This window comes from Gasterosteus aculeatus, chromosome 14, assembly GCF_964276395.1.
Source record: "Gasterosteus aculeatus chromosome 14, fGasAcu3.hap1.1, whole genome shotgun sequence".
Classification (NCBI taxonomy): Eukaryota; Metazoa; Chordata; class Actinopteri; order Perciformes; family Gasterosteidae; genus Gasterosteus; species Gasterosteus aculeatus.
This window is the reverse complement of record NC_135702.1, coordinates 13,391,914-13,417,686: the sequence shown is the minus strand read 5'-3', so window position 1 is coordinate 13,417,686 and position 25,773 is coordinate 13,391,914. Positions and strand designations below refer to the sequence as shown.

The 25,773-nt window shown below is 46.4% G+C and overlaps 3 protein-coding genes across 14 annotated transcripts in view; 2 read left to right on the top strand and 1 right to left on the bottom strand.

Moving 5' to 3' along the window:
• Nucleotides 1-11,607, top strand: part of rxraa (retinoid X receptor, alpha a) — a 76,039-nt gene extending 64,432 nt beyond the window's left edge. For both annotated transcript variants that reach the window (XM_040198293.2, XM_040198290.2), the window contains exons 7-11: nucleotides 2,843-2,972; nucleotides 4,327-4,459; nucleotides 6,040-6,131; nucleotides 7,972-8,077; nucleotides 8,251-11,607. In XM_040198293.2, the coding sequence (XP_040054227.1) occupies nucleotides 2,843-2,972; nucleotides 4,327-4,459; nucleotides 6,040-6,131; nucleotides 7,972-8,077; nucleotides 8,251-8,398 (609 nt within the window). In that variant the 3' untranslated portion in view covers nucleotides 8,399-11,607. The remainder of the gene's footprint in view (nucleotides 1-2,842; nucleotides 2,973-4,326; nucleotides 4,460-6,039; nucleotides 6,132-7,971; nucleotides 8,078-8,250) is intronic.
• Nucleotides 11,608-11,675: 68 nt separating this feature from the next.
• Nucleotides 11,676-16,760, bottom strand: wdr5 (WD repeat domain 5). Of its 2 annotated transcripts, none has more exons than XM_040198296.2 (14): nucleotides 16,351-16,760; nucleotides 15,070-15,179; nucleotides 14,863-14,971; nucleotides 14,496-14,569; nucleotides 14,300-14,389; nucleotides 14,124-14,213; nucleotides 13,967-14,050; nucleotides 13,814-13,869; nucleotides 13,624-13,670; nucleotides 13,374-13,449; nucleotides 13,209-13,242; nucleotides 13,020-13,094; nucleotides 12,813-12,900; nucleotides 11,676-12,585 (listed from the first exon to the last, which is right to left on the bottom strand). In XM_040198296.2, the coding sequence occupies exons 2-14, from the start codon at nucleotides 15,145-15,147 to the stop codon at nucleotides 12,485-12,487; spliced, it is 1,002 nt and encodes a 333-aa protein (XP_040054230.1). In that variant the 5' UTR covers nucleotides 15,148-15,179; nucleotides 16,351-16,760; the 3' UTR covers nucleotides 11,676-12,484. The 2 variants fall into 2 exon arrangements, with proteins under 2 accessions (XP_040054230.1, XP_040054228.1); XM_040198294.2 differs by lacking the exon at nucleotides 16,351-16,760 and adding an exon at nucleotides 15,964-16,178.
• Nucleotides 16,370-23,754, top strand: LOC120832194 (bromodomain-containing protein 3). 10 transcript variants are annotated; one of them, XM_078088247.1, is made up of 12 exons: nucleotides 16,373-16,540; nucleotides 17,199-17,352; nucleotides 17,487-17,775; nucleotides 19,088-19,225; nucleotides 19,316-19,451; nucleotides 19,984-20,114; nucleotides 20,214-20,459; nucleotides 20,532-20,660; nucleotides 20,763-20,927; nucleotides 21,404-21,510; nucleotides 21,590-21,864; nucleotides 22,599-23,754. In XM_078088247.1, exons 3-12 carry the CDS (start codon nucleotides 17,593-17,595, stop codon nucleotides 22,700-22,702), a joined length of 1,614 nt encoding a protein of 537 aa, XP_077944373.1. In that variant the 5' UTR covers nucleotides 16,373-16,540; nucleotides 17,199-17,352; nucleotides 17,487-17,592; the 3' UTR covers nucleotides 22,703-23,754. The 10 variants fall into 10 exon arrangements, with proteins under 10 accessions (XP_077944370.1, XP_077944373.1, XP_077944375.1 ...); XM_078088252.1 differs by lacking the exon at nucleotides 17,199-17,352 and adding an exon at nucleotides 18,512-18,634 and having other exon boundaries at nucleotides 16,467-16,540; XM_078088246.1 differs by having other exon boundaries at nucleotides 16,523-16,771.
• The last annotated feature ends 2,019 nt before the right edge of the window (nucleotides 23,755-25,773 follow it).

Genomic DNA, 25,773 nt, shown 5'->3' with positions numbered 1-25,773 from the left:
TTGGCAGAGGGTCAGCCTCCATTGAGAAGCAGCGCCCCGTGCTGTAATTAATCACAGGGCCATGAGTGTACGCCATGAATAGTTCACCAGTCACTGCCTAATGGCCGGGGTGAATGAAGTGAGTTTATCTCTTGGCGACCTAGAAGAGGAGTCAAACATGCGTCAGTAATGCGCTGCCAGTCGGACGGGGGGGAGCAGATCTCATGACGAGGAGAAGAGGTGCGACCTCACTTTTCTAAAAATGTAGTTTGCTATCTTTCCCCCGAGCTCAGGGCAGGAAGCCTTTCTGCTACTTAGACGGTAATTAGTAGATGACTCATCCAGCATAAAAGAACCTTGTTTAATTTGATTCTTTTTTCAAATGTTAGTTCTAAAGATGTGGGACACTCGAGTAACTCGTTTTCCCACCGGTCCGCACGAGTACCCCAGTTTCGCTCGCCTGTCACGCCAGCGCAGTCTGATCCGAGCTGAGGAATGAAAAATTGAAAAGGTAAATCTCAGTCGTCTCCCTCTCGGAGAGCGCTGAAAATTTCATAGGAAAGTATGCAACCCCGGCCAGTTATGGGGGCGATTGACCATGGTGGGGGGCGCCTTTCCTGATTGGCTGGGACGAAGACTCTTCCTCTCTTTGCTGTTTTGGTGGCATTTAGAGATGCTAAAGAGGCCCAGCTTTCTCTCTCTAGTTTCATGTCTTCCACAAGCTCCCTATTCTAAAGCTGTGAGATATATTACCATTTGGATCCCCCCCCCCCTCTCCGATAACATCATCTTAAACAGTGAGTACAGTAATGTGACGCCTGCAGGATTATGTAAGCTCCCCCCTCGGCCCCCTGTCACCTCACACAGGGCAGGAGCGGAAGAAAGCAGGCCGGCCTAAACACGACTAAGATCGCCATTCAACATTCATGAGGCCCGCCGTGTTTAACGACAACCCCGGGACGTGTGTCCCTACGAGGGGGGGGGGGGTTTGTGCAAACGCAGCTCGCTTTAAAATCTGTCGCCGTGCTCGTCTCCCACAGAGATCAGAAATATTCATAAGATGCCTGTTTTCTTCCCCTGTATAACCCCCCCCCTCAATAAACAGTGTAGGCTTTGTGTCAGTGTGAGTCTCGGCCCGTAGGGAGCGATGCTCTTTGGCCTGCGCGCTGCGAGAGGAGAGCGCAGGGACGCCTTCTCCTTCATCTCGAACTAATCTTCTCCGGAGAGACGCCGTCGATGCGCCGATCCTCCCAGCTTTTTACCGTCGATCACGGGGATTTGAGCACAAGAAAGTTTGGGGAGAAGTTGCTGTTTTTTTGGGGGGTGAGGTTTCGAGTGCACACAGGGATACTTAGAATGTAAAGATGTTTCCTTGATTTTTTCCAAATTATGCAGCAACGCGTGTGCAGAGTCTTTGTTTACACACACGCACATCAAGGCTTTTGCTCCTGGGATGAAAATAGATTTCTCAACAGAGACGGATGGTATTGTTCTTTTTTTTTTAACCTCTACCCAGATGGATTTACATAGTAGTCAGTTAGTCGTACTGTACGTACACATTAGTATTCCACCACAGTTCATGGGAGGATAACGGCTCCCAATGAGCTGCCTTGTGACGGTGAAAGACGAGCACAGAAGTGATGATTTAAACAGTGCTCCTCAGGTGCAGCAGCCCAGCTGATCTTAAGAAAACCGAGATCTTACACTTTTCATTTGTTCCTGCGAACGCCGAGCTTCTGGCTCAACTGTGTTTTTTAGAATCTCGATTTATTGAGGACAAAACATCTGCAGACTAAAGATGAGCGAACTCCGTAGTGTATTTTCTGCAATGCAGCGCGGCTCGCTGGTAAATGTGCGTATGCTTGAGTCGGAGCTTTTCATCTCATGTAAATGTGTTCTTGAAGAGGTCACATGTTCTGTGCATTCAGCGTTAAGATGACACTTAAAACCAACCAGAGAAGAGGGGCGCTTTTTCCCCCTCCTTTTTCTTAACGTACACACGTAGCATACATTAAAATAATAGATATGCACACTTGAGATCTGGCTTTGGCCTTTACTCCGGCTTTTATGCTCTTCTCTCGGCGAGGCCTAATACATCTAATGCAGAGAGATCAATGAGGGATTGAAGCTTTCTCCTTGGCCCACTTTTTTATTTCACAGAGGAGACAGTCAGCACTCTAATTCTGAACACAACCCACTCTGACGTCCTTTAGACGGGCCGATCCACCGCGGAGAACTGCTCACTTTCATCGTTTAGCAGAATAATAATCAATCAAACAATGAACTTAAAATATAAGTGGTATCACTAACTATACGTCACTATTTCCGGTTATTGCATTGGCTGATGGATAATGTCATGTGTATGTTTTACTGTGAGTAAATATGAACACCATTGCACATTAGAGTTGGCTGATGAGTCCCAGTGGAGCTCAACTTGTTATGTGTGTGAGGTGTCGGGGGGGGGGGGGGGGGGGGGGGGGCCTCTTGAGCTCCGCTCGCCCGCCTCAAAGGCGGACTTGTGCGTCGACTAAAAGGGTCCCCAAAGAAAGATCCTGCTTGGTGATTTTTTTATTTTTTTTTCTCTGCAGCAGCTCTGCAGGTATTTCCTCCTCGAGCTGGGAAAAGCATCACAGTCTGTTTAGTGTTGCTACTTGCTCCCTTTAGGAGCTTATCATTCATAGCATAGTCCTGATGTGTTAAGTGTGCGCGTGCGTGTGCGTTGATAGCTGGCGCGAGCCGACACCAGGCTCGCAGCCAAATAAGAGACGCAAAAGTAAATGTGGACCAGCTTTTCCTTTCATCCGTTGTCCGTCTAAATTTGTCACTTTGATTGACTGGTGTCCGTTTGTGTGTTTCCCCACAGCCTAACGACCCGGTGACAAATATCTGTCAGGCGGCTGACAAGCAGCTCTTCACCCTGGTGGAGTGGGCCAAGAGGATCCCCCACTTCTCTGAGCTGCCACTGGACGACCAGGTCATCCTTCTACGAGCAGGTCGGTCAACAACGAGAAAATGAAAAGCCGCTTATTATTCCATAATGACTCCTCCAAACGCCCCACGACGACCCGGATGATTATCCATCAGGCACAGTGGTGAACAGAGGGTACACATGGATGTGATTTAATCTTCTTGTGTCTAAACAAAGATAAAACCACAGTTGTTATGAAAGGATTCAGCTTGATTTAGTTCACTGCAAAACTGAGACGCTATGAAGAGCACACATGCCATTTGCATAAAGTCTTGAGTTGCATAAAGGATGCAATTGGAGCTGTGGGATCTGCCTCTGCATTCAAACCCCCGACATAAAAGAGCTACTTTTTGTGCATTCCGAGCAGCAGTCTGCCACAAATATTTTCATTATAAACGATCAATCACGTTCACAATACTGTGTTTCTTCTGAGACAGGAAGGCCGCTGGGTGGGTTTAAACCCAGGGCCTTCTTGTTTTGAGGCGACCGTGCCAACCACCGTGTCACCGTGCCGACCGTGTATCGAGGTAGAAACCTCGGCTTCTCGTCATGTGACTGAGGCGAGATGTCGGACCCGCCGAGGTCAGAGCGGCTCGCTCCGCCTGTGTGTCTGCTCAGAAGCCCGTGACTCAGCCGTCACTTCTCTTCTTCTGTAACGGACCAAAGGTGTTTCTCTCAACACGTCGCCCTCGTCGCCTGCTTGTCGCTCGATATTAACATATATTCTAGATTCACCTTGAGGGGGGATGGAGGGGTTGCCATCACACACCCTGTGAGAAAACCTCCTCCCGTCACTTGTCCTCCTCAGCACAAAGATGGAGAGACGTCAGCAGAGAGAGAGAGAGAGAGAGAGAGAGCTGGGCTCTCAGGTTTTCTATAAATAACCACTTTGGTTCTGCTGTATCAGAGATAAAAGCTTCACGGGCTCCTCTCATACCCGACTCCCACTCTGGGGAGGAGAGGAGAGCGTTGCCAGGCAGAACAGTTAAAGGAGCCCCGTCGCTCAGAAGGTGTCGTCGCCGTGTCTCCACCGCTTCCCCCGCGTCAGGCCCCTGCTTTGGCGCGTCAAGCCCGCCGCCTTCATCGTGGTGGCAGGCGCAGTTCATCCCCTTTACACGCTTGTCTCCCCAGAACGCGTGATTCAAACGTCTTGGTAATAACCCCATGCCTGAGAAAGCTGCACGCTCTCACCGCGCGGCCTAATTGATTCATTGGAACCCCCCCCCCCCCCCTCCCCCCTTTTGTTGTCAGTTTCATTTTGCCTGAATGCTGTGTGAACTTTTGTACCGGGATTTGCCTGTTGTTTTTTTCTCTCTCCCTCTTTTTCTTTCTTGTGCTCATCCTTTCTCCCTGGATCCTTCTCCCCGTCTCTGCCACAGGCTGGAACGAACTTCTCATCGCGTCGTTTTCGCACCGCTCGATATCGATCAAAGACGGGATCCTGCTGGCGACCGGGCTGCACGTCCACCGCAACAGCGCCCACAGCGCCGGGGTGGGGGCCATCTTTGACAGGTCCTCACTCCATACTACTGGACTTTTATCAAATTGTGTTCATACGGACATGCAAGGGCAAACTTCAGCCGTCACTTTGAATTATATCAATGAACTAGTGGTTTATGAATTAGTAAAGTAGTGGCTGGATTAGTGGTTAATAGTTCATTAATAAATTATGTATAAAGCATAACATTACCAGATTTGGAAAAATATGTTCTTTGGCTAACGACATTGGCTTGTTAATGATTTATTAAGCATTCATACAGCATTATTATTTACTACTTTAAACATATATACCCAGACTCATTAGAAAGCGATAATATCTTATTAGCATTTTCATAAATTGTAACGAAAGGTTTTGCTGATGTTAATTAATTATAAATGTTTTATCAATCAGTAGGTGAGCCTTGTTTGAAAGTGGCAACATTTTAGGTAAATATAAGACACAGATGATGTTTTCTTACTGTTGCAATCAATCTTGCATCAATGAGTATACAGTCAATGAAACTTCAATGGTAATGCCATAATGCTCGCAGAAAACTTGTGTATGCACTCCGGCGACATAAGTTGCTGTAAGAAGCCCAACCATTATTAATAATGTGTTAATGATCTATAAAGCCTTAACAAATCATGTATTGACTACTGAAGGAAGAATCATGTGGGTTTCTTCCACTGAAACATCAACAGCTCACTGGCAAAGGCACCGCGAAAGGCAAATCAAGACGAGAACTATCGATCGATTCCAGTAGATCAAACTGTGAATATGTACACGCAAGGGAAACCACAGAAACACCAGACCGAATTGTAAAAATGAAACAGATCCATGCGGAAGCTTCTCAAAGGGAAGCCGGCAGCCTGTCTCTATCTCTCGAGCCTCTCATGGGTCGCTCACAGCCACGGGACATATCCCATCTGTGGCAGTAACTGTGGCAGGCATTAAGATGCAGGGAGCCGATAGTGTCTCCCTCCCTCCCTCCCTCTCGCCATACAAGTTAAGACGCTGATTAACTTAAACACTTGAGTCTTCTTTTTCTTTTTTTTTCTCCAGCCCCATTGTTCCTCCTTGGAAAGAATTGAATTAGAAGGAGCTGAGAGCCACAATTGACTTTACTATCGCAGGGAAGGAGGGGGAGGGGGCAGAAATAGAGTGAGAGAGCAGACGAGGAGGGTGTGACCGAGTCAAAGAGGGGTGAGGAGTTCGAGAGACTCGGCTCACCGACGCGATGATGTCACACGCAGCTTGTGTTTACACTGTGGCTTTTCCTCTCTTTAAACCACGTACTAAACATAATGGCTTTGTGCAGGGTTGTAAACGGCTCCTACGCGCCTACATGTGCATGAGTGTGTTTTTTATTATTTTTTTTGTGTACAGATTTGAGCTGGATAGACGGTCATTAAACCCTATTTTTAACGTGCCCGTCTGGATGTGGATAATTCACATGGCGCACACAGAGCTCTTGTTCACAAAAACAAAAGAAATGATCTTGACATCCCTGGTACCCGTGTTATCTGATGTAACACCATAATATGACGAAAGGGTTTGATTGGGAATCGACCACAGCTCTGACGCACCTTTTGATGTTGTCTCTTTTGTGCAGAGTGCTCACAGAGCTGGTGTCAAAGATGAGGGACATGCAGATGGATAAGACGGAGTTGGGGTGCCTTCGAGCGATAGTCCTTTTCAACCCAGGTAACTATGGCCGTGTGTGAGCTGAAGGAAGCTGGAGATGAGGTGTTTCTGAAGATGCTCGGTTCTTCTTTGATTTAAAGATAACAGTGGAATGATTTACCAAGCTGCATGTTAAGAATCCACTGCACTGTTGACATTTACCCAATGTGGGATTGTTCTCTCAGAGCCACAGTGTTGCTGAGCAACTTTGCTTGTCTGGATACCTTTTTCTTTTTTTACATCACTATTGCCTTCAGCTATAACCAAGAAAAACAACATTCAACTGATATTCATATTTCTATAATAGATTGGCTCATTCAGGACTTGGAGCTTAGTAGTACTGCACCTAAAATCACACTCCAATATGATTATAAAAGTATCAAAACCTGCAGAGGACCTCCCCGAAGAGCCTTTGCAGTATGATCATGTCGCTCCTATGACCATCAGAGTTCCAAGTATTTGAACAAAACGTGGTGGATAAATGCACCACTTGTTTGGAGCTTTATAGCTTCACTTGCAGGGCAGAGTAGCAGTGTAATCAGACATATGTTCTCAATGTACTGAGCATTCATTACTCAGATTTCTTTTCCCAAGAAGATCACTCAAAGTGTTGGTGCTGGACCGTGTTGATTCAACTTGAGAATCGGGAACTGGCTTATCACTTTTACCTGTTTTCTTTGAACTCGTCTTTGGACTTAAATCGAGTCTGCAGAGCAAAAGCTCACACTTATATATTATATTGATGTGATACATACAAACCAAGTGTTTATTTTACAATAACAGCTGCACTCACACATCAGGAATCCCACTTCATTTAAAACCAAACTCCAAATGTGTCAGCCCAGTTAGCAGTATGCTAACTAGTAGCTGCGTTATCCCTTAGCCATGCACACGGTTCAAAACATTAAAAGTGAGCCGATACAGCAGCGTGTGTGCTGGTAGGTCTGTCAGAGGCCTGGAGTTCCACCATTCAATAGATATTAGCATCCGAGAGGTACTCTGCAGCACCCGTGCTTAGCGGTTACGTTAGCTAAACAACAGAGTTCAAAAACATTATGCAGTTTTAGGCTGCAGATTAGTCGTGGATGGCCACCGGGGGGAACTCCCACTTGCTCATAGACAAACACTGACCTATTACGTGCGTCCCCTGGCAGGGATAATATTAATAATGGCAAATAAATGGCAAAGAAAGCACATGGCAGCGGCCTTTATTTAGTCGAAGCCCTCGTCTTGTCACGCTGGGTTTTAAACCTCCTCCACACAGTATCAAAGTAAGCTAAAGCAACCAGTGAATGTGACCCGGGTCCTCCCATGACCCTGTGTGGGAGTATCCCTGCGCCCCCCCCCCGGGGGCCACTGTCATCCCCTGTGTCCCTCATTGGGTTCAGGCCCCATCCGGACCCACATCTCCTGATTCTTTGTTAATTACACTGGTCTGATGGAATAAAGCAGTGGGTGGTGGTTTGGGGGAAGGGGGCTGCAGGGCCTTCAGTCCTGCCGTTCCCACACTGGGTTTGCAGAGTCCAGCCGCTCACAACAAATGTTCATTCTTTGTTGATCAACCGCGCGTCGCTTTGAACACCCGAGACGTGACTCAATGACACGCTTGTGCCGGGGCTTTCAGCCATGCTTAGCTTAGCGCCGGCCTAATTGGGCTCACGCGGAATGTGGCGCCACACGACCGCGCCGGACCTGCGGGGTTAAAACTCAACCGCAAGGGGCCTTTGAGCGAGGCGGGAGCGGCCATACTTTGTCACAGCCAAGAGGGCCGAAAGGCAGGAAAACACTGCTTTTACCATAACGAGGCCGACCAGCAGCATCGGGCGGCTCTTTGATTGCTCTGTTCCCTTCTTGTCCACAGACTCCAAAGGGTTGTCCAATCCGGGTGAGGTAGAAGCTCTGAGAGAGAAGGTGTACGCGTCTTTAGAGGCCTACTGCAAACAGAAGTACCCCGACCAGCCTGGCAGGTAGGAACGCAAATCCTCCTTATTAGGGCGGGCGTTAATATGTGATTAGTGTTTTCCTCTTCAGCTCTTTGCATTGTTACTGAAGTCTTCCTTGGTGCTGTGGGAGGTTAAGCTTGAGGTCGGATCCCCTCCTGCTCGTCCTTTGGTCTAACTTCCACCTTGTGTCGTGACAGGTTTGCCAAACTGTTGCTGCGGTTACCGGCGCTGCGCTCCATCGGCCTCAAGTGTCTGGAGCACTTGTTCTTCTTCAAGCTCATCGGGGACACGCCCATCGACACCTTCCTCATGGAGATGCTAGAAGCCCCGCATCAAATGACATAGTAGCAGAGATGCTTGATCGGGACAGTGAGGGGTGGATCATGTGACGGATGGAGAAGCTGTTCCACCCGTCCCTCCACACCGGCTCCCTGTTGGATGTGTTCCAAGACAATGAATTCATCCTCCCTTTGAGTCTGTTTTATACCTTGTAAAACATATATAAATAAGAAATATATAGATATACAGTATATATAGATATAGGTATGGAAATCACACTGCGACACGGGTGACAACAGTGGACTTCAGAAGAAGCGCGTTGAGCTGTTGTTTTCATCCTCTTTCCCCACACGGCGACAAGACAAGAAAAAGACGATCAGGGTTTGAACGCCCACAGTTGCAGGTATTTTGAGAAAACATCAACCAGACATTTTTAAAAAAGGACCCTCTGCGTTGTGATCGGCCCCATCGAGGAGCGGGAGAGCCTGAGGCCGTCCGGACCTGAGCCTTCTCTCTCTCTTTATCAGGACTCTGAACTCACTTCGTGGGGGACTTGGAGGCAGAGGAAAGGGTAGACGCCCGTTTGAAGGAGCCCGTCCTTTCTCCGCCCGACTCGACGTCCGGTCTTGCACTAGCCGCTGTGACGGCTTATGGGGCGGCAAGCGCTTAAAAAATAAATGAAACAACCTCAGGTGTCTGCTCGATTCCACCAAATAGCACCTGCGCGTTACTCCGTTAGCACTGTGCGCCATCAGATGGGGGGGGGGGGCATTTTAGTCAAATCAGCCCATTGCTTGGTGGCTACGCATGGCGAGGGAAGATGAAGAAGACTTTGTTTGGGCCTTCTGTCGTCACCTCTGTCTTATGGGGGGGGGACCTTTTTTTTTCTGTACCCTTCTTGGACCTCTCCCCGTCTCGTGTCACGTAACTTTCAACTCCCGCCCCCGCGGCGGGATGCTATCCTCACACACCCACATCTACCTGTACAGACAGCTACAGCCGCACGCAGTATTGACCTTACTCTGACTTACCTCTGTTCTCCATCCGTCCCGCCGGCGGCCCCTTTCTCGGCACTTAACCTCGGTGCAGTCAGGCTCCCGCAACGGACCTCTTGAGGGGAATCTGACCCCGATTGGGGACGCACCATTCAGCGGGACACACACACACACACACACACTCGCTCTCCCTGCACTTCTCTGGACGAGCTGGAGTCATTTAAGTGAAATTAGATATGGATACCTCCATTTTGTGTGTGATTATGCTTTATGCTCATATGCTGTTTGTTGCTTTTCTCTAAATGCTGCGGCCGCTGCGATACTATGCATCCAGTGCGTTTCCAAAGATGGTCCACAGAGTGTTGGTGAGCCGTGGTGTTTCTCTCCTGGACCGAGTAACCTGCTCGTTCGGCTTTCATCTCTCCTCCACACTATTGGGACACAGGACAGACATTCTGTACCGGTTGATTCACCTCTGAAAGTGAGTTCAAGGCTGTGCGTCAAGTCGGATACCAGAAAAAGGCCCAGATGAAAATGAAATGAAGGATTTTCTTCTTCCTATTTCTGCTGATTGGTCATGTTATGTGAGCGACTTGGACCCCTGAGCGCTGTGTCGTCATCCCCCTGAGATGAACTGAACGGGTTAACGTGGGTGAATGGAGCCTTGGATGTGCTACTTCAATACTCAGTTTTTAAGTCTTCACCGATTAATATATTTTAGTAAATGTACCTAAATATTCATTTACACATGCATTTCAATCCTGCGTCATAAGAAAAGAGTATGACATTTAACTTTTAATCACTTAAAATCATTGAGGATTTCACTACAAATGTAATGGTAATACTTCTACATCACGAGGAATCTCTCACAGGAGATACATTTCACATAAATATGAAACGAAGCCCGGCAGCCGGAGCTCCTATTGGCCGGCCGGTTATTTTATCAGCACTTAGTTTTTAAATCCCCTCAATTTATGAATTGCTAAGATATGAAATGCTGAGAATATTCTGATGGCACCATCAGGGCCCCGCAGAGACCGGAGTGAACGTTTTCCTCATGATTGCTGTCTGTTTGGGTCGGAGGACATTTAAGTGTCGGGAGCTCCCTCTGGTGGAGGAGCGGCGCCGCTGCAGCTTTACTTGAATTCTGTTTTCTACAAGTATTTCATCCGACAAGAAGATGGTACTTTCATCGCTGTGCTCGGACACAAACCCTCCTTGAGTCGTGTGGGGAGAAGTAATAAGTCCAGCGTTCAAGTTCCGGCTTGTGGTATTAGTTCTTATTGGAGCGTTTCAGGGAGGCGGCCTGTTACCATCTCAGAACCACCTGCTGGTCTGAGCTCAGTTTACAGTATTTATATTCTGGTGTTTGTCTTTTCAAACAAAGACAAGCTTATTTTTCTGATAAGTTTTACAATTTAATCATGGAGCTACAGCTACTTTTTTTATTATAGGAAAGCAGACGTTGAGCGATCTAAGCGGGTCTTTTGTTCAACTTTAAAATGGACCCCCCCTTCTAAGTGAACTGTGATCCGCCGAGCACAGGTCTCTTAAGCCATAAAGTGGACGTGTGAGATCCCCCCCACCCCCCAAAAAAATCCTGTGTCCAGCAAAGAAAGATCACCTCCATGAACGCTTTATAAAACAAAGTTCTATTTTGTTAATATGTAAATGTGTAAATATTTATAAATATATTTCAACAGATCTGTTCTTTGAGTATTTCTGAGGAAGACGAGTCTTTTAAGACCAAAAAGTGTTCCATGACAAGTTACACTTTTTTTTCTTTTGTTGCTTTCAGACCTGGACTTGTTGAACCAGCAGAATCACAGCAGCTCTAAGCTAAAAAAAAAAAATACCAGCTCAATAAAACAGTGAAAGAAAAAAAAAATGACTCTAAATCCCCTGAAATGTGTGTCTGTGTTGCTTGGCAATTGTATGTTCAATAAGTGTAATAATCAGGAACAGCTGAACTTGTGACACAATCAATGCTTTCATTGTTGCATCAGTGGTAAAACAAAAAAAACACTTGGAAAATGATCTATTTTTGTACAAAGGTAATTTTATCTGACTTGTGTTGTTTTCTTCTGCATACGTCGTGCAAACACTTTGCCATTTTTTGCCCGCCGCTGCAACGACGGGGATTGTCTTTAATTATATTTTCATCAATTTTTAAGAGATGAAATTTGTCTTCTGTTTTTTGTGGGTTGTTTTTCCGATGTTCTTATCTTTCATGGACCGAGAAAAACAAAAAAAGTTATTAAAAAAAATAATGAACGCTGAGCTGCTGGCAGTATATTGTGTGTCATGTTCCAGATACACGTGAATGTTAAACTCACGACTCGGTCACGTGAAACGTACAAAAACTGGGTTTATTAAGCTGTCAATTGTCAGAATTGTCAGAATGAATCCAGACTACAGATGCTGGTGGCTGCGTGCAGAAGACAAAGAACCAAGACGGACAGCTGCAGTAATCAAATCAGCATCTGTACACATCTTCAAACTAACTGGGGGTTTTTTGTGTGCAATTGTTCAAACTATTCTGTGATTTCATACATCACATTTTCAGCTTTTTTAATTTAGTTAAAACCTGGTTTGTTGCCCAAAAGGATTTAAACAGTAAATGTATATTTGAAACCTGGCAATTGAATATTAAGACCAAACGTCCCTATTTGTAAGGCCTTGAATAATAAACAGCCATAAGATGTCTTTGTTTTGTTTTTAATACCTGAAGCTTGATGTTAACGTCACTTCACCGTAAAGTCATAATGACGACGCTACAGTTACTCAAAAATAAAAGGCAGAACACAAATGATCAAATCATTAAAAAGGCCGAATAAGCTTAACATTATCCAAAGGGACCACAAATGAACGCGAGTTGGTACGGAACTGTAACACCGGGGGGGGAAGTTTAAAGCAGTGTCAAAAATACTGAAGCACCAGAACACAGCATCAAGAAAAAAAAAGTCTCCAGCTTCACATTAGGAGAGTGATGTGACCCCGGATGTGGGCTCTGGGAAACTGAACGTGGTCGACGGGTCTCATTCCCTCTGCGTCACACAGGAGCTCCGTTAGAAAAAAAAAATGTCCTCTTTTCTTACAACAAAACAGAAGGGAAAAAAAACAAGTTGAATGGCGCAAAGAATCCCAAAGCAGGAGCTTAGCAGTCGCTTCTCCATAGCTTGATGGTTTTGTCGTTTTCTAAAGCCGCGGACGCGATGATGTTCTCTGTCGGGTGGCAGGCGGTCGAGATGACGACGTCTGGGGAAGGAAGGGGAGAGTTGAAAGGCTGCTTTACACATCGGACAGAACACCAGGTCAGACAGAGTGTGGAGACTAAAGGGGACACTTCACACCAAATAAAGTGGTTTTACCCGTAGTGTCATTTAGTAATGTGGAGACGTCCGTCGTCTCTTAAATAATACAAATGAGTTTACTCAAAGCGGGCGGTGGGCTAGTGGTGATTTGGCTCGCGCTCGTTGCCGTACCTGTGTGGCTCTGGAGTTTCTGCACGATTTCCTTCGTCTGTAGGTTCCAGATATAAACCATGTTGTCCTCGGAGCCGGACACGATCCACTGGAGGACAGAGCAGAGAGGCTTCATGAACACACACGCGGCATCAAACACCAGAAAGTGGATTATCAGGAGCACGAAGCAGAACCTGTGAGCCGTCATCAAAGTGAAAGAGCGCTCACCTTTCCGCCGGTGACGGAGAAGTTTGCAAATATGCAGTACTTCTCATTTTTGTGGCCGGTGTACGTTTTCAAGCACTGAAACATAATGAAAAAAAGAATGTAAGCGGACTAACTGCATCTCGCCTACACTCACACACTGCTTTAAATTGTAAAAAAATAAAATGATGAAATGTGAAAGAAGCTGCTCACCTTCCCTTTGCTGTAGTCCCACAGCTTCAGCGTGCTGAGGACACAGAATCACCAATCACATGACTGATATTAAACACTCTTTAATAAACCTGGAGCTGAGCCCACGGCGGCGCAGCGCCGCCCTCTGCTGGTGAGCAGCGCCAACGACGGCCTGCTAACACTCACTTGTCCAGCGTGGCGGCCAGGATGTATTTCCCGTTGGGGGAGAACTTCACAAAGGACACGGGAGGGTTGTCGTCATCTGACATGGACAACACACAACGTCAGCCCAACAACCCAAAACGCTTTACAAAACCTTGGGTGTAACACAACGCAATTCGAAATGATTTTTAAATCAGATTTCTTTCCCCGTAGTAAACCTGGTGGGAAGGTGCACGTATGCAGCAGGGGGGTAGAGAGGCCCGGGGCACCTTACCTATGAGGGTCTTCAAACACTGCCCCGACGCCGTGTCCCAGATCCGGCTGGGAATACAAACCAAAACAAGCGGTCAGGTGTTACTGCACGACTTACTTTAATGAGCAATTACTTTTCACTAATGACAGCCGGGACTTTCTGGGGATTATCGAGGTGAACTCATGATGTAGACGAGTGGGGCAGTTCTCACCAAAGTCCGTCGTAGCTGCTGGACACGATCAGGGAGCCGTCTCTGTTGAAGTGAACCTGCGGGGCCGAGACACGCCGTCACTCTCCGTGGAAACTTTCATGTAACTGACATTTTCTTACAGAAGAATACAGGAACATGGAAACGCAAACTCACAGCGGAGACCGGGTCGGAGTGAGCCGGCAATGTTTTCAAACACTTCCCGGTCTTCACGTCCCATATCCTTACACTCTCATCGAACTGGAAGCAAAGGGACGTAAATAAGAAGCCATCTTTAGAAGGAGCCTATCGGTAGGCGAAGCTCCGTACTCACCGATCCGGACACGATGAGGTTGGACTGAGGGTTGAAGTTGCAGCAGAACACGTAGTTGCTGTGACCTTTAAGAGTTTTTAAGCCTTTCCCCTAGATGGAGAAAAAAAAGTTGTAACGTCACATTCTCGCTGGTAACAAGGAGGACAAACGAGCGGCGGCTCCACGCGCTCCCTCACCGAGCTGACGTCCCAGATCTTGAGGGTTTTGTCGTCAGAGGCGGACACCAGCAGGTTGGAGTCGGAGGACCAGGCCACGTCGGATATGCCCTGCGAGGTTCACGGGGGGGTGATTAGGAAGGCGACAGAGAGAAAGGCTCCGCTGACGACGCCACGGAGGGAATCAGACAACACGGCCGCGAGCCGCCCGACTCACCAGCTTGTGTCCCGATATGGTTTTCTCAAACTTGCCGTCGTACGCCCCCCAGATTTTGATGAGTTTGTCAGCGGCTGTGGAGGAGAAAGGAAAAAAGTGACGAGTCTGTGAATCGGAGATCACTGCTTAACAGACAATGAAAAAAAAGGAATAAGTTAAACTTTTGTCGATTGGTTGATTTTTGCTTCCAATAAAGTGAAAACTAGAATTGTAAATGTGACTTCTCAAAAATTGATATCAATGAAGGAAACTCTGAATCGAGAATGTAGCAGGCCGATTAAAATATAATCATTTCCGTGGTCCCACATGTGGTTTAATATAAATAATAATAACGTGACAGGAAATGGAAGTGGGGGGGGGGACTCACAGGAGCTGGCGAGCCACTCTCCGCTGGGACTGAATTTGACGGAGGAGACGGCCTTAGTGTGGCCTGCTAGTGTGAACTTCAGACTGTAGTTGGGCTTGGCGGGAGCAGACTGCGGATCAGGAAAGCGGACGACAAACGTTAACTGGAAATCTTCTCAGCAGTCCCACAATTAACCATTGAGTGAGGGGGGAGTGGGGGGGTCCATACCTTGCTTTGACTGGCGGACGCTGATGGAACAACGGGAGGTTTCGTGTCGGTCTCTGGTTTCTTGTCTTCCGTTGCCATGGTGAGAAAATGAGCATCCACTGAGTACGATCCTGCAGACAGATGGAAGTGAACATGGAGTCATTTAGAAAGTGGGATTATTAAGGTCATTGTGCTCTTCGAGCTGATTCAAAGTGGGGCACCGATTCCGCGTGGATAGTTTTATTCATTGACGTATAAAAGTAATGCTGAGCTTGTGCCGTTTTCTGTATGACGCGATGCCACGGATACGTATCCCTACAATGTATCAGGCACAAACAAACACAAGGAAACACCGGGGTTTGACACCGTCATTCTCCATGAAAGCGGCCGGTAGATGTACAGGCGTCGTCTTCACTAGTTAACAACATATGAACTGTGTGGCTGCTTTCTACTTTAGCACGGCGGATTTTTTGGATTTAGCAACCTAAGCTAGCAATTAGCTAGCTAACGCTATCTGGCCTGTTACAGCTGAAGGGACCGAAAGGAAACCTTTAATATAGACAGTCAGCACCAGACGTCCGCTACTAGGTAATAAATACCAAACACGTGAACGCGTGACCGCGTTTAAACGCGACGAAAATGATAACAGGAGCGATGTTAAACAAAGGGCGACACGGAACCATTCCGCTGACAGGAGCGACCACCGGACTGTTGCGCATCTGGATGATTTGAAGCCCGACAAAGAGCGAGAACAACTCCATCTTCAACCTGCCGTTTCAACAACAGCGCTAACAGGAGTGCGAACGTGTAGCCGTCTGCCTGCGGAGCATTAACGCTGTTGACAAATTGGTTGAGCCGCCACGGACGGGGCCCTCCATTCAAACGATGAAGAATCGGTCATAAGTCGATACTCACAGGGATTTAATGCAGCTTCGCGGTCCGATTGTTACTCCTCGTAAAGATTGGAGGGAGAAATGCGCGTAGTTTTGATTCAGACGACCATTGGAGGCACATTTATCAATAGGCTGGTTGCTGGCTGCTCGCCTGCGAGGAGAAGCTAAGGAGAAGCGGGGAATGTGGTGCGTTGGTGCGTGTCTGCGCATGCGCCTCGCCAGCAGAAGTGACGGAAGCTAATGAGGGACATAAATATGAAGGGCAACGTAATATAACTTTCAGTTTACCTTGGTGAAATATATATACATATATTCGCAAAGCTAAGGTGCCATGTTAGGGTTGGATGTTAGTTTGAAAATGTTTAAATTATAATATAATTTTATATTATGCGGTTTCATCTAACGTTACCTCAGGGCAGATCCAGCGCGATGATGTTACTCGAACGCAAACGAATATGCTGTTGGCAAGTACAATACTGGAAAGGAAATCAGTCTTCTCCCGACACCATACGGCCCCAAAACCCTCCACTCCAGCAGGCGGCGTGTGTGTGCGTTGGTGCACAGTTCCGGCGCAGAGGAGCGCACGTTCGTGGCCTCAGGTTTGTTGTTTGGTTTGGAAAGTTGGTCAAACGGCGCCTTTCGTCTAGTCGCTAAATCAGTTTGCTTGTTTGATGTCATGTGCTCAGTGCCCGTGAACCATCGCTTTAACCTGCTTTCTTAAGAAAGGGAGTTAGTGAAACCTCCCGTAACGCCAGTTCTCCTGAATGTGTCCCCCCCCCCGCCGCTCCCCCCGGGAGACCGTTTACCGGGCCGTTATGTGAGGACAACAGGTAACGTGAGCTCGTGAGGGAACGTTAACTAACGTTAAGTTCACTCCGCGTCAAAGCGTTTCAGCGAAGCAACATTGAATGCCAAATCTTCAAATGGGTGATTTGCGACTTTATTCGAAAGACTATTCGTTATTTTGAAACGGCGTCTTGTGATGACGCTGTGCACGTTTACGTTACTTTCCCTTGCTAGCTAGCTAGCTAGCTAGCTGCCGTTAATACCGTTAAAGCCAGTGGCGTTGTCGTGCGTGCTGCTGTAAAGTTTCACTTCATTGACGCTACCTGTGAATCTTCACTGTCCAAACCCTGACCGCCTTTTCACGTGTAAACTGACTATAAAACGCATCACAACCAGAATGTATTCCAAAAAAAAGGGGAAGCCTTAATTATGTATTAAAATAACAACAAACACCTGTTACTCACATTCCAGTCGTCACACGTCCCGAATCATCAGCCGCAGTGGGGACACCATGCAGACACGTGTCCCCCCACTTAAATGGACTGCAACCGGACAGCTTCAACCCGGCACGGAGTCTGTTGGGCTTTAGTGTGCGCGCCTGTTACTACACTTACTGTGTTGGCAAGTCAGTGTGTTCGATGAGCTCTTTCATTTTTATTTGGCTCGTAGATGCAGAATAGTAGAATTGAAGAATACAGCTTGTACTTCATATATCTCTTCATAAAGATCCACGAATGATCCCTCTCCCACCACTCACAGAACTCTACGAAACGATTGAGCCTTCAGAGCCTTTTGATGGGCTGACGGATGAAACGGCGTTCCCAGGAGATAACGGCGTTGGCGTCTCAGGGGCCCCGTCGCAGCCATGTCAGAGGAGCCTCCGCCGTTCGTGAACCCTCCGCCTCCTGAGGTCACCAACCCCGTGGGGCCCCGCCGGAGGACCAACCAGCTGCAGTACATGCACAACGTAGTGATGAAATCCCTGTGGAGGCACCAGTTCTCGTGGCCTTTCCACCAGCCCGTTGATGCAGTCGCTCTTGGGCTACCAGTGAGTAGTTGGAAAGAGATTTCAAAAATGTCCAAAGGGTTGGAAAAAAAAATATTTGAAACATTTGTATCAATTTATTATTTACGTCTTCAAAAACATAAATCTAAATATTTTTTAAGGTATTAAGTTATTTCAAATCATGATTGGACAAATAGTGAGGCTTTCAGAGGACTTCGTTATAAGGTATTTACTTATTCCTGATATAGGCAGGTGTATTTTTGTGAAATACATTTATTTTATTCCAAACAAACTAATGTGGCCCGAAAAAGGTTCATTCTTTGTGCACATGAACTCCCTTGTGTCTATTATACCCGTCTGTAATGTTTTGTATGTTTTCTCGCTTCCTCGCTTTTCTTTCACTGAAGTAAAACTGCTTCTGAATTCCTAAATCTTCTTTCTTTTGTCATTCTTTTGTTGCCACTATTAATCTCGTTTCTTTCAACACCGTTTTCAATCGTTTCTTTTTTTGGTTTCGTAATAACTCGCAGACCTCATAGTCACTCGTCCCATCCATTATTTACTGAGCCCATACATGTGACAAACTTGACTTTATACTTTTAAGCAGTCACACTAATTATGGAATTCTATGGAAACTTAATTGTATCAACTAATGTATCCCAACTTTTCTTACATATTCTACACTGTAGCTCCTTTTTTGTCCCAATTAAAACCGGGGAAAGACCCTGAGTGATGATCCATCTTTTTCAGCGATATGTTGGTGTGATGTCGATTTCAGAACGGGGTTTCCAACCATTCCTTCATCCAACATGGATTTCCAAATCTCTGAGGCGGATATGCAAAAGTACAAAATAAAACCAAAAACATCTTCTGTGCCTGGATACTTTGTTTCCAATTCCAGGTTATTACAATTTGTCTGTTATATTTGTCACTGTGACCACATTGTAGGCGTGTGAATAAGCAAACCTTCTAGCTGGATGATCCAAACCACTTTGTGAGGAGGTGAATCTGAGAATTAAACGTTGCTAACGCGCCCCCCCATGCAGAGGAAAAATGTGCATGAACCACTGAACTCAGACGTTTTCACAGGTCACCTTCGTGCTCGTATAAAGTTCTAGATAAATGTGGCTCGTCTGCAGTTCTGTTTCTTTTGATCAATGTCGCTCTGTTTCTAGATCTCTACATTATCCAAATGATTAGAAACTGGAATCATACCGGAAACGGCGACTATTTAAATATAGCAATCCCGCGCTAATACTTTTCCTCTTTTGATTTATTCAGAAAATGTGGGAAGGAAACAAAAAGAAAGTTTGACCTTCATGTGACCCGTTTTTTCTCTCTCTCTCTCCGTCAGGATTACCATCAGATCATAACATTTCCCATGGACCTGGGAACCATCAAGAAGCGACTGGAGAACGACTACTACTGGAGTGCGAGTGAATGTTTGCAGGACTTCAACACCATGTTCACCAACTGCTACATCTACAACAAGGTAAGGAGGTCTGGGAACGCCACGCGGCGGCTCGCCTCACATCGGGCTGAATGCTCACGCCCCCCCCCCCCCACACCTCCTGTCCTCTAGCCCACAGATGACATCGTGCTGATGGCGCTCGCCGTGGAAAAGGTTTTCTTGCAAAAAGTGGCACAGATGCCGCAGATGGAAGTGGAGATCATTCCTCACGCCCCGAAAAGGAAGGGCAGAAAAAATAGCACCCCAGGTAACGTACAGGCTGTGGTACGAACAGGAAACACTGCTTCAGGCCACTGTTCTTACTTTTGGTTTCAATCGAAACACAAATGCATGCATGCCCTGCTTTCACTTTGGTTTCATTTTATTAGTTAAGCAACGTGACAAAATGCACTTTGCAAAAAAGTATGGTATGCTTTGAACAGGCTCCTGTGGGTTATGCTGTGGAATAACTGAACCGGCCTCCCGTCATGTGGTAGCAGGTTGGGTGACAATACGTCATCTTCTCTCTTTCCAATTCAGTTTTAGAGCGCTGAAGAATTGATTGTGTTGCTAAAAGTTGCTAGCTGGTTTGGGGCGGCAGAGATTTGAAGGTTTGTGCTTCAACTCTGTCCAAGAGAAGTGGTTCTAAAGGTGCGTCAGGCTTTGTCCAGAGAGTTGGATAGTAAAGAAAAACAGGCCAAACTCTCACCAGCATTCATTGCATACTGCGATGGGCCGGTCCATCATAGCAGCAACATCACTGAAAAGGTCCTGGGAAATGTCGTGTGTTTGATCCACAGCTGCAGGCGGACAGAAGGGAGCCGAGACCACGTGTCCATCGGCCGCGACGCCCGCCACTCAGCCGAGCCCCAGCAAGCTGCCCTCCAGCTCATCCTCCGTGCCCAAACGGCCTTCACACGCCGCCGCAAAAGTGAGTCGCCTTCCTCTGGTGTCGGCATAAGAATCGCAGATCACGAGGTGAGCTTTCCCCTTATTGTGGTGTTTTTTGTTGTTTTTTTTGATGGAGAAGAAAGGGCTGAAGCGGAAGGTGGAGGGCGCCACCAACCTCTCCACAGAAGCTGTAACCCCTAAAGACGCGGCCCAACAGAAGGGGTCCGAACAGCTCCAGCACTGCAACGATATCCTGAAGGAGATGCTGTCCAAGAAGAACCTGGTCTACGCGTGGCCTTTCTACAAGCCCGTCGACGCTGAAGCTCTGCAGCTGGACGACTACCACCACATCATCAAGTACCCCATGGACCTGACCACGGTGAAGGTACGAGCTGCGCGGGGACTTTTTCCTCCACGGTCACCTTGATGTTGTCCTGATGACTTTTTCCATTTCCAGAAAAAGTTGAACGGAGGAGAGTACGCGGATGCACAAGGCTTCGCCGCAGACGTTCGGCTCATTTTCTCCAATTGCTACAAATACAACCCGCCACGTCACGATTTTGTCTCTAAGGCCATAAAGCTTCAGGTGCTTTTTGAATGAATGAATCAACTAATGAATCGAACAAGTTTTGCAGGGTTTTTATGTCACTTGTTTGTCTTTTCGTCACTGTGCATGCGTTTACTTCAGGCTTTGTTCGAGAAGAGGTTTGCAAAGATCCCAGAGGAGCCGGTGGAGTTGCCGTCGCCGGCCAGGAGGGCGGGTTTTAGTGGGAACGGCTCCTACAACGCCGAAAAATCAGACTTGGGGGACGAGTGGGCCGAACCCGCCCGACGCGCTGGGTTTCAACAGCCGGTGGGTTTCAACTCTCACGGTTCCTCTTTGTTTTGCGATGCCTCTGAATTCCTGATGGGGTCATTGACTTCTAGTTCAATTATGTAACCTTTTTACTACAGTGAGCCGAAGCGTTATTTCATTTTCCGCTGTGCTGAGAGTTCTCTGGAGCAGACATTATGTTTTGTACGCCGAAATGTCAGGTTTCCCCACAGGCATATGGCAGAATACTGTACATATCCAGCCTATGACATCATATCATCATATATTAACACGTTATGCACAACACAGGAAGCAACCTTGTTCAATGAGAGCTTGAAAGGGTAAATCTCTCAATGAGACTTCCTTGTCGTTATGTCCCTCCACCACACAGAAGCTACCCTGACAGGATTTCCTGCTCTTACTAATTTTTTTGGCACTTTTCCAAACGACCATATGTGGCACCACAAAACCAATTTATCTCTGTGTTGATACGGCTTCAAACTGTTTATGGACAGCTGTCTGCCTACTGTGACGTCTCTGCGCGTCCACCCAATAAGGGGAACGACAAGGACACGAAAGAGGACAACAGGCAACAAGAAGGCAGCGCGAATCCCAACTCCAGGTAGGATGTTTCACAGAATTCAAAGTATTATCAAAGAATGTCACTCCCACGTGCTGATCGCTTTCGCTCAAAATGTCAGGTGCTCGTGGTTGGGGAGCGACGTCTGGGATTCAGAGGACGAAAGTCTGCAGATGACGTATGACGAGAAGCAACAGCTGAGCCTCGACATCAACCGCCTACCCGGGCTGAAGCTGGGCCGCGTGGTGCACATCATCCAGAGGCGAGAGCCCTCGGCGCACGACACCAACCCAGACGAGATCGAGATCGACTTTGAGATACTGAAGCCGTCCACTCTCCGGGAGCTGCAGCGATACGTCAAGTCGTGTCTGTATAAGAAGTTCAAGAAATTTCAAAGTAAGTAGGGGCCATGGTCCCAGCTTCCCTGGAATCGTTCGTATTATTGTTGGTATGTGGACACCTCTGAGGCAGCAAGATGCGTATTTTGTGTGCAGGTAGACCAGGCTTTATGCTGAAGGACCTCTTGTTACAGTGACTCACACGTACCTGTTTTATACTGCGATTAACACTCATGAACCCGTGCGGTCGAGCTCACAGCTGCTAGTGCGCGTCTGACCCAAGCTGCTAGTGCGCGTCTGACCCAAGCTGCTAGTGCGCGTCTGACCCAAGCTGCTAGTGCGCGTCTGACCCAAGCTGCTAGTGCGCGTCTGACCCAAGCTGCTAGTGCGTGTCTGACCCAAGCTGCTAGTGCGTGTCTGACCCAAGCTGCTAGTGCGTGTCTGACCCAAGCTGCTAGTGCGTGTCTGACCCAAGCTGCTAGTGCGCGTCTGACCCAAGCTGCTAGTGCGCGTCTGACCCAAGCTGCTAGTGCGCGTCTGACCCAAGCTGCTAGTGCGCGTCTGACCCAAGCGGCTAGTGCGCGTCTGACCCAAGCGGCTAGTGCGCGTCTGACCCAAGCGGCTAGTGCGCGTCTGACCCAAGCGGCTAGTGCATGTCTGACCCAAGCTGCAGCACAACGGCCAGAGAGTGAGTTTGGTTAACAGAACCACCAGCACACGGTGCTGAGTGCTTCCCCTCCACTGGGCAGAGTTGAATTGGTGATGGTGCTTCCTTCGCTCCCCTCCATCCAGAGTTAAGCAGTCGCTCAGCGCCTCATCTCATCAGCCGCAGCACTTCCTCAGATTCTGCCGCCAGCACCTCCAGTGACTCCAGTTCAGAAAACAGCGACTCCTGACGGCTGTAATATTTATATTTATATTTATTTCTTTGTTTATTATCAAAAGAGAGCTCTGCGAAACTGTCGAACATGCCTATTTTCCAAATGTTTAAATATTTAGGTATGGGAATTTGATTGTACTCTGCCTTTCTCACTCATTCCTTGTACATCGTAATATCCGGCAATGGTATTTCTTATCAGCGGTTATAAATTGAATGGGGCATATTTCATAACATGGGAGTTTAATATCCTGTTTCTGTCACTCATTTTGCCCGCGCTCTTTAATTACAAGACGGGCCCTTTTCAAAACACGCCATTGAAATGAAGTAATATTCTTCTCAACATCATTTTTTGCAGCAGACCACTTTCTATAGTAGTTTATGAAGGATGTTGTGTAAGAAACAACCTCAAGCACGTTGCACAGTTATGAGGGCTGCTGTGCTGTCTGAGACCTTCATGGTGACCATATAGTCATGTAGTCTAAACCTTTACTCCGTATCAGGTGTGGAGGAACCATTATCTATGTTTTGCTGTTCAGCACTAAATGCATGTGCCAATTTTATTTTCTACCTTTTTAAAATATTTTGTTTATTTTCTTTGACTTCCACTTTTTTTTGGGTGTCATCCGCGATATAAAATACTGCTCGTACACACTGCTAGTGTCGAGCCGTCCGTCAAGCAGTAATCACCTCTGTTGAATGTTTGGGGCATAATGCAGAGCTGTAAGTGTGTTTCCCCCCCCAGGCTTCCTAACATGGTATGGAAGTCAACTTGAGTTCATTGATGTAAACATCATGCCTGCTGTTCTTCACGCCCCCCCCCCTACCCCCCCTTCCCTGTTGCACGCCGTTTCATTGCTGCTTTTTCAAACCTGTTAAAACGCTAACAACCTACTTTGTGTTTAAGTCTCTAGATATCCAAAATGCCATCTTTATATTAACGCTTTATATGCTCTTGTTTCCAACTATGTTTTTTTTTTACTATTTGGTTGCTAATAATAATGACAACATTTGTGATCAAATAATATTCCATTTACTGTTTTGTTACGTTAATAAAAGTAAAAGCACAAAGGTGTCGATGTGTTTGTTCAGCATACGTAGTGTGTTTGTGTCCGTGGGGCGCTGACATGGTGGCAGAGAATATAAACTGGAGATCTGTGTGAGAGCTGCAGTTCAGTGGATCAACCAGCAGGTGGCCCTCGTGCACTACTCTTAATATACTTTGATGACTTGTTGTGGTTTGGCTGTGGTATTTAATACGTGGATACTGCAGTCAGGATCGATTTATATATCCCTTATGCAAATCTCTATACATGCATTTCATTATCACTATTAAAACAAAGCTTAGTGATTTCCATCAAAGACTAAAAAGTATTTTTGAAAGAACATGAATTTAAGGGGAGACATTTTGGGCCAATCCCAAACTTCCGGCAAACCCCGTGAGGGTTTGGGTCCGTCCCACTGTCCCGCTGGCGAGTGTTAGTGGGCTCTCGGGTATTTTGAGTACCCTATGAACCCTTTCTGCTCCAGAGAATTACCCACAATTCATTGCAATGTCACATTAAAAATGGATAACCAGTGACTGCATGGAGACCGCAAAAGTGCCGTCGTCTTTTGGTTACCTTTTTTATGTTAGTCATATTAAAATGTATACGTTTAAAGCATTAAGATGGAGAAGTAAATCATGCATACTTTATTTACTCAGTTCTTCGTCAAATATTTAATTTTGTCATTCAAGCTATTTTGACGGAAAACAGTATAACATTATTTTAAATGACCTCTTATGAGGACATAGCCTGGAAGATGCACATCAAAGAATGAAAAGTGTGAAATAAATACGCTCAATTGAAAATTGTATTTAGATGTGGCAGCAGTGCTGTCCCATTTATATTTACACCATTTCAAGCCCTCGCTCTCACTCAACCCCTTAAACCACCGTTTAGCGCGTGACCTCAGTGAGGTCCCTGGGGGTTCAGGGTCAGGGTGGACATTGGGACCGGGATATTGCTTTTCATACCTTGGTCAATTTTGCTTTTATTTCAATGTCCTCTCAGACTTGTAGAAAATGAACATCCAAATGACATATTTAGCTGTGTATTTGACTAATTTTATCCTTTAAGTTCTTGAAGATTAGCATGAAATGATGCCTTATTTGAATATTTGAACACAAAGTATTAGCAAATGTAATCATCCCACTGGGGAAGTTGCATGGTGGTGTCTTTAGTTTAATACCTGAAGTGTCTTGCAAAATGCTTGCGATTTTATTAAACATATGTTTAAAGACCATATACTTAAAAAAAAGATCTCTCAGACCCTTGAGAAATAAATCTCCTCTTCAGCTGCTGCGGGTATTCCAGATGTGTTATTGAGGGCTTTGTTCATATATCATTCACAGCCTAAATTCTAATAGATTTGATCAAAACATGGCAAAAAAAACAATTTTTCCATTGCTCTTGAAAGTATTTGGCGAGTGATACAAATATATCTTAAATTCCAGTTGTATAAGCATTTGACTTCTATATCAACACAATTTATTTAATTGTAAAAATGCTGAGATCCACATAACAAGGCAAATAAACAAATTCCTTATTAAGAGAGGCCTGTTTAACGTCATTTGAGCCACACAAACGAGCATGAGGCACACATATATCTGACTCTTCCCTTGAAGTAAAACATTTCAACCCTGGACCCCTCCTACTACACTTTTGACAGGTCGTAGTTTTACTTCACCTTATTGGGAGTATCTGTATTTGAGGTGTGTGGAGGAGCACACAGAAAGGGGGACAGACATTCCTCACTTGACGGAACGTGCTCAAGGTTTTTCTTACTAAAGAATAGTGCATATTAGCCGTGCATCAGTGCTGGGCCCCGACCACACATACCATTTGTATTTTTCCCCTGTTCTTGCGCTGCGTGATTGATCAACGCCGCGACTTCAATGACAACAAGTCATTTCTGCCACTTGAGTTCATCGCTCATGACGCATGGAGCCGATAAAAGGACCACACGTATGCAGCCCTGCAGCCACATTGGACCAGTCTGTGTGTGGGTGTGTGTTCGCTTTGATTAATGGATCCCTGGTTTTCATTT

Bases quoted from the DNA above. Each gene is read 5' to 3' on its own strand.
- LOC120832194 (XM_078088244.1), top strand. From the start codon at position 17,593: ATGTCAGAGGAGCCTCCGCCGTTCGTGAACCCTCCGCCTCCTGAGGTC. The intron at 20,460-20,531 runs GTACGAGCTGCG...TTCCATTTCCAG, and splicing joins TGGACCTGACCACGGTGAAG to AAAAAGTTGAACGGAGGAGA. The intron at 21,865-22,598 runs GTAAGTAGGGGC...CCCTCCATCCAG, and splicing joins GAAGTTCAAGAAATTTCAAA to AGTTAAGCAGTCGCTCAGCG.
- wdr5 (XM_040198296.2), bottom strand. From the start codon at position 15,147: ATGGCAACGGAAGACAAGAAACCAGAGACCGACACGAAACCTCCCGTT. The intron at 14,570-14,862 runs GTGAGTCCCCCC...TCTCCTCCACAG, and splicing joins AGAGTGGCTCGCCAGCTCCT to CCGCTGACAAACTCATCAAA. The intron at 12,901-13,019 runs GTGAGCGCTCTT...TCTGTCCTCCAG, and splicing joins TCTCCGTCACCGGCGGAAAG to TGGATCGTGTCCGGCTCCGA.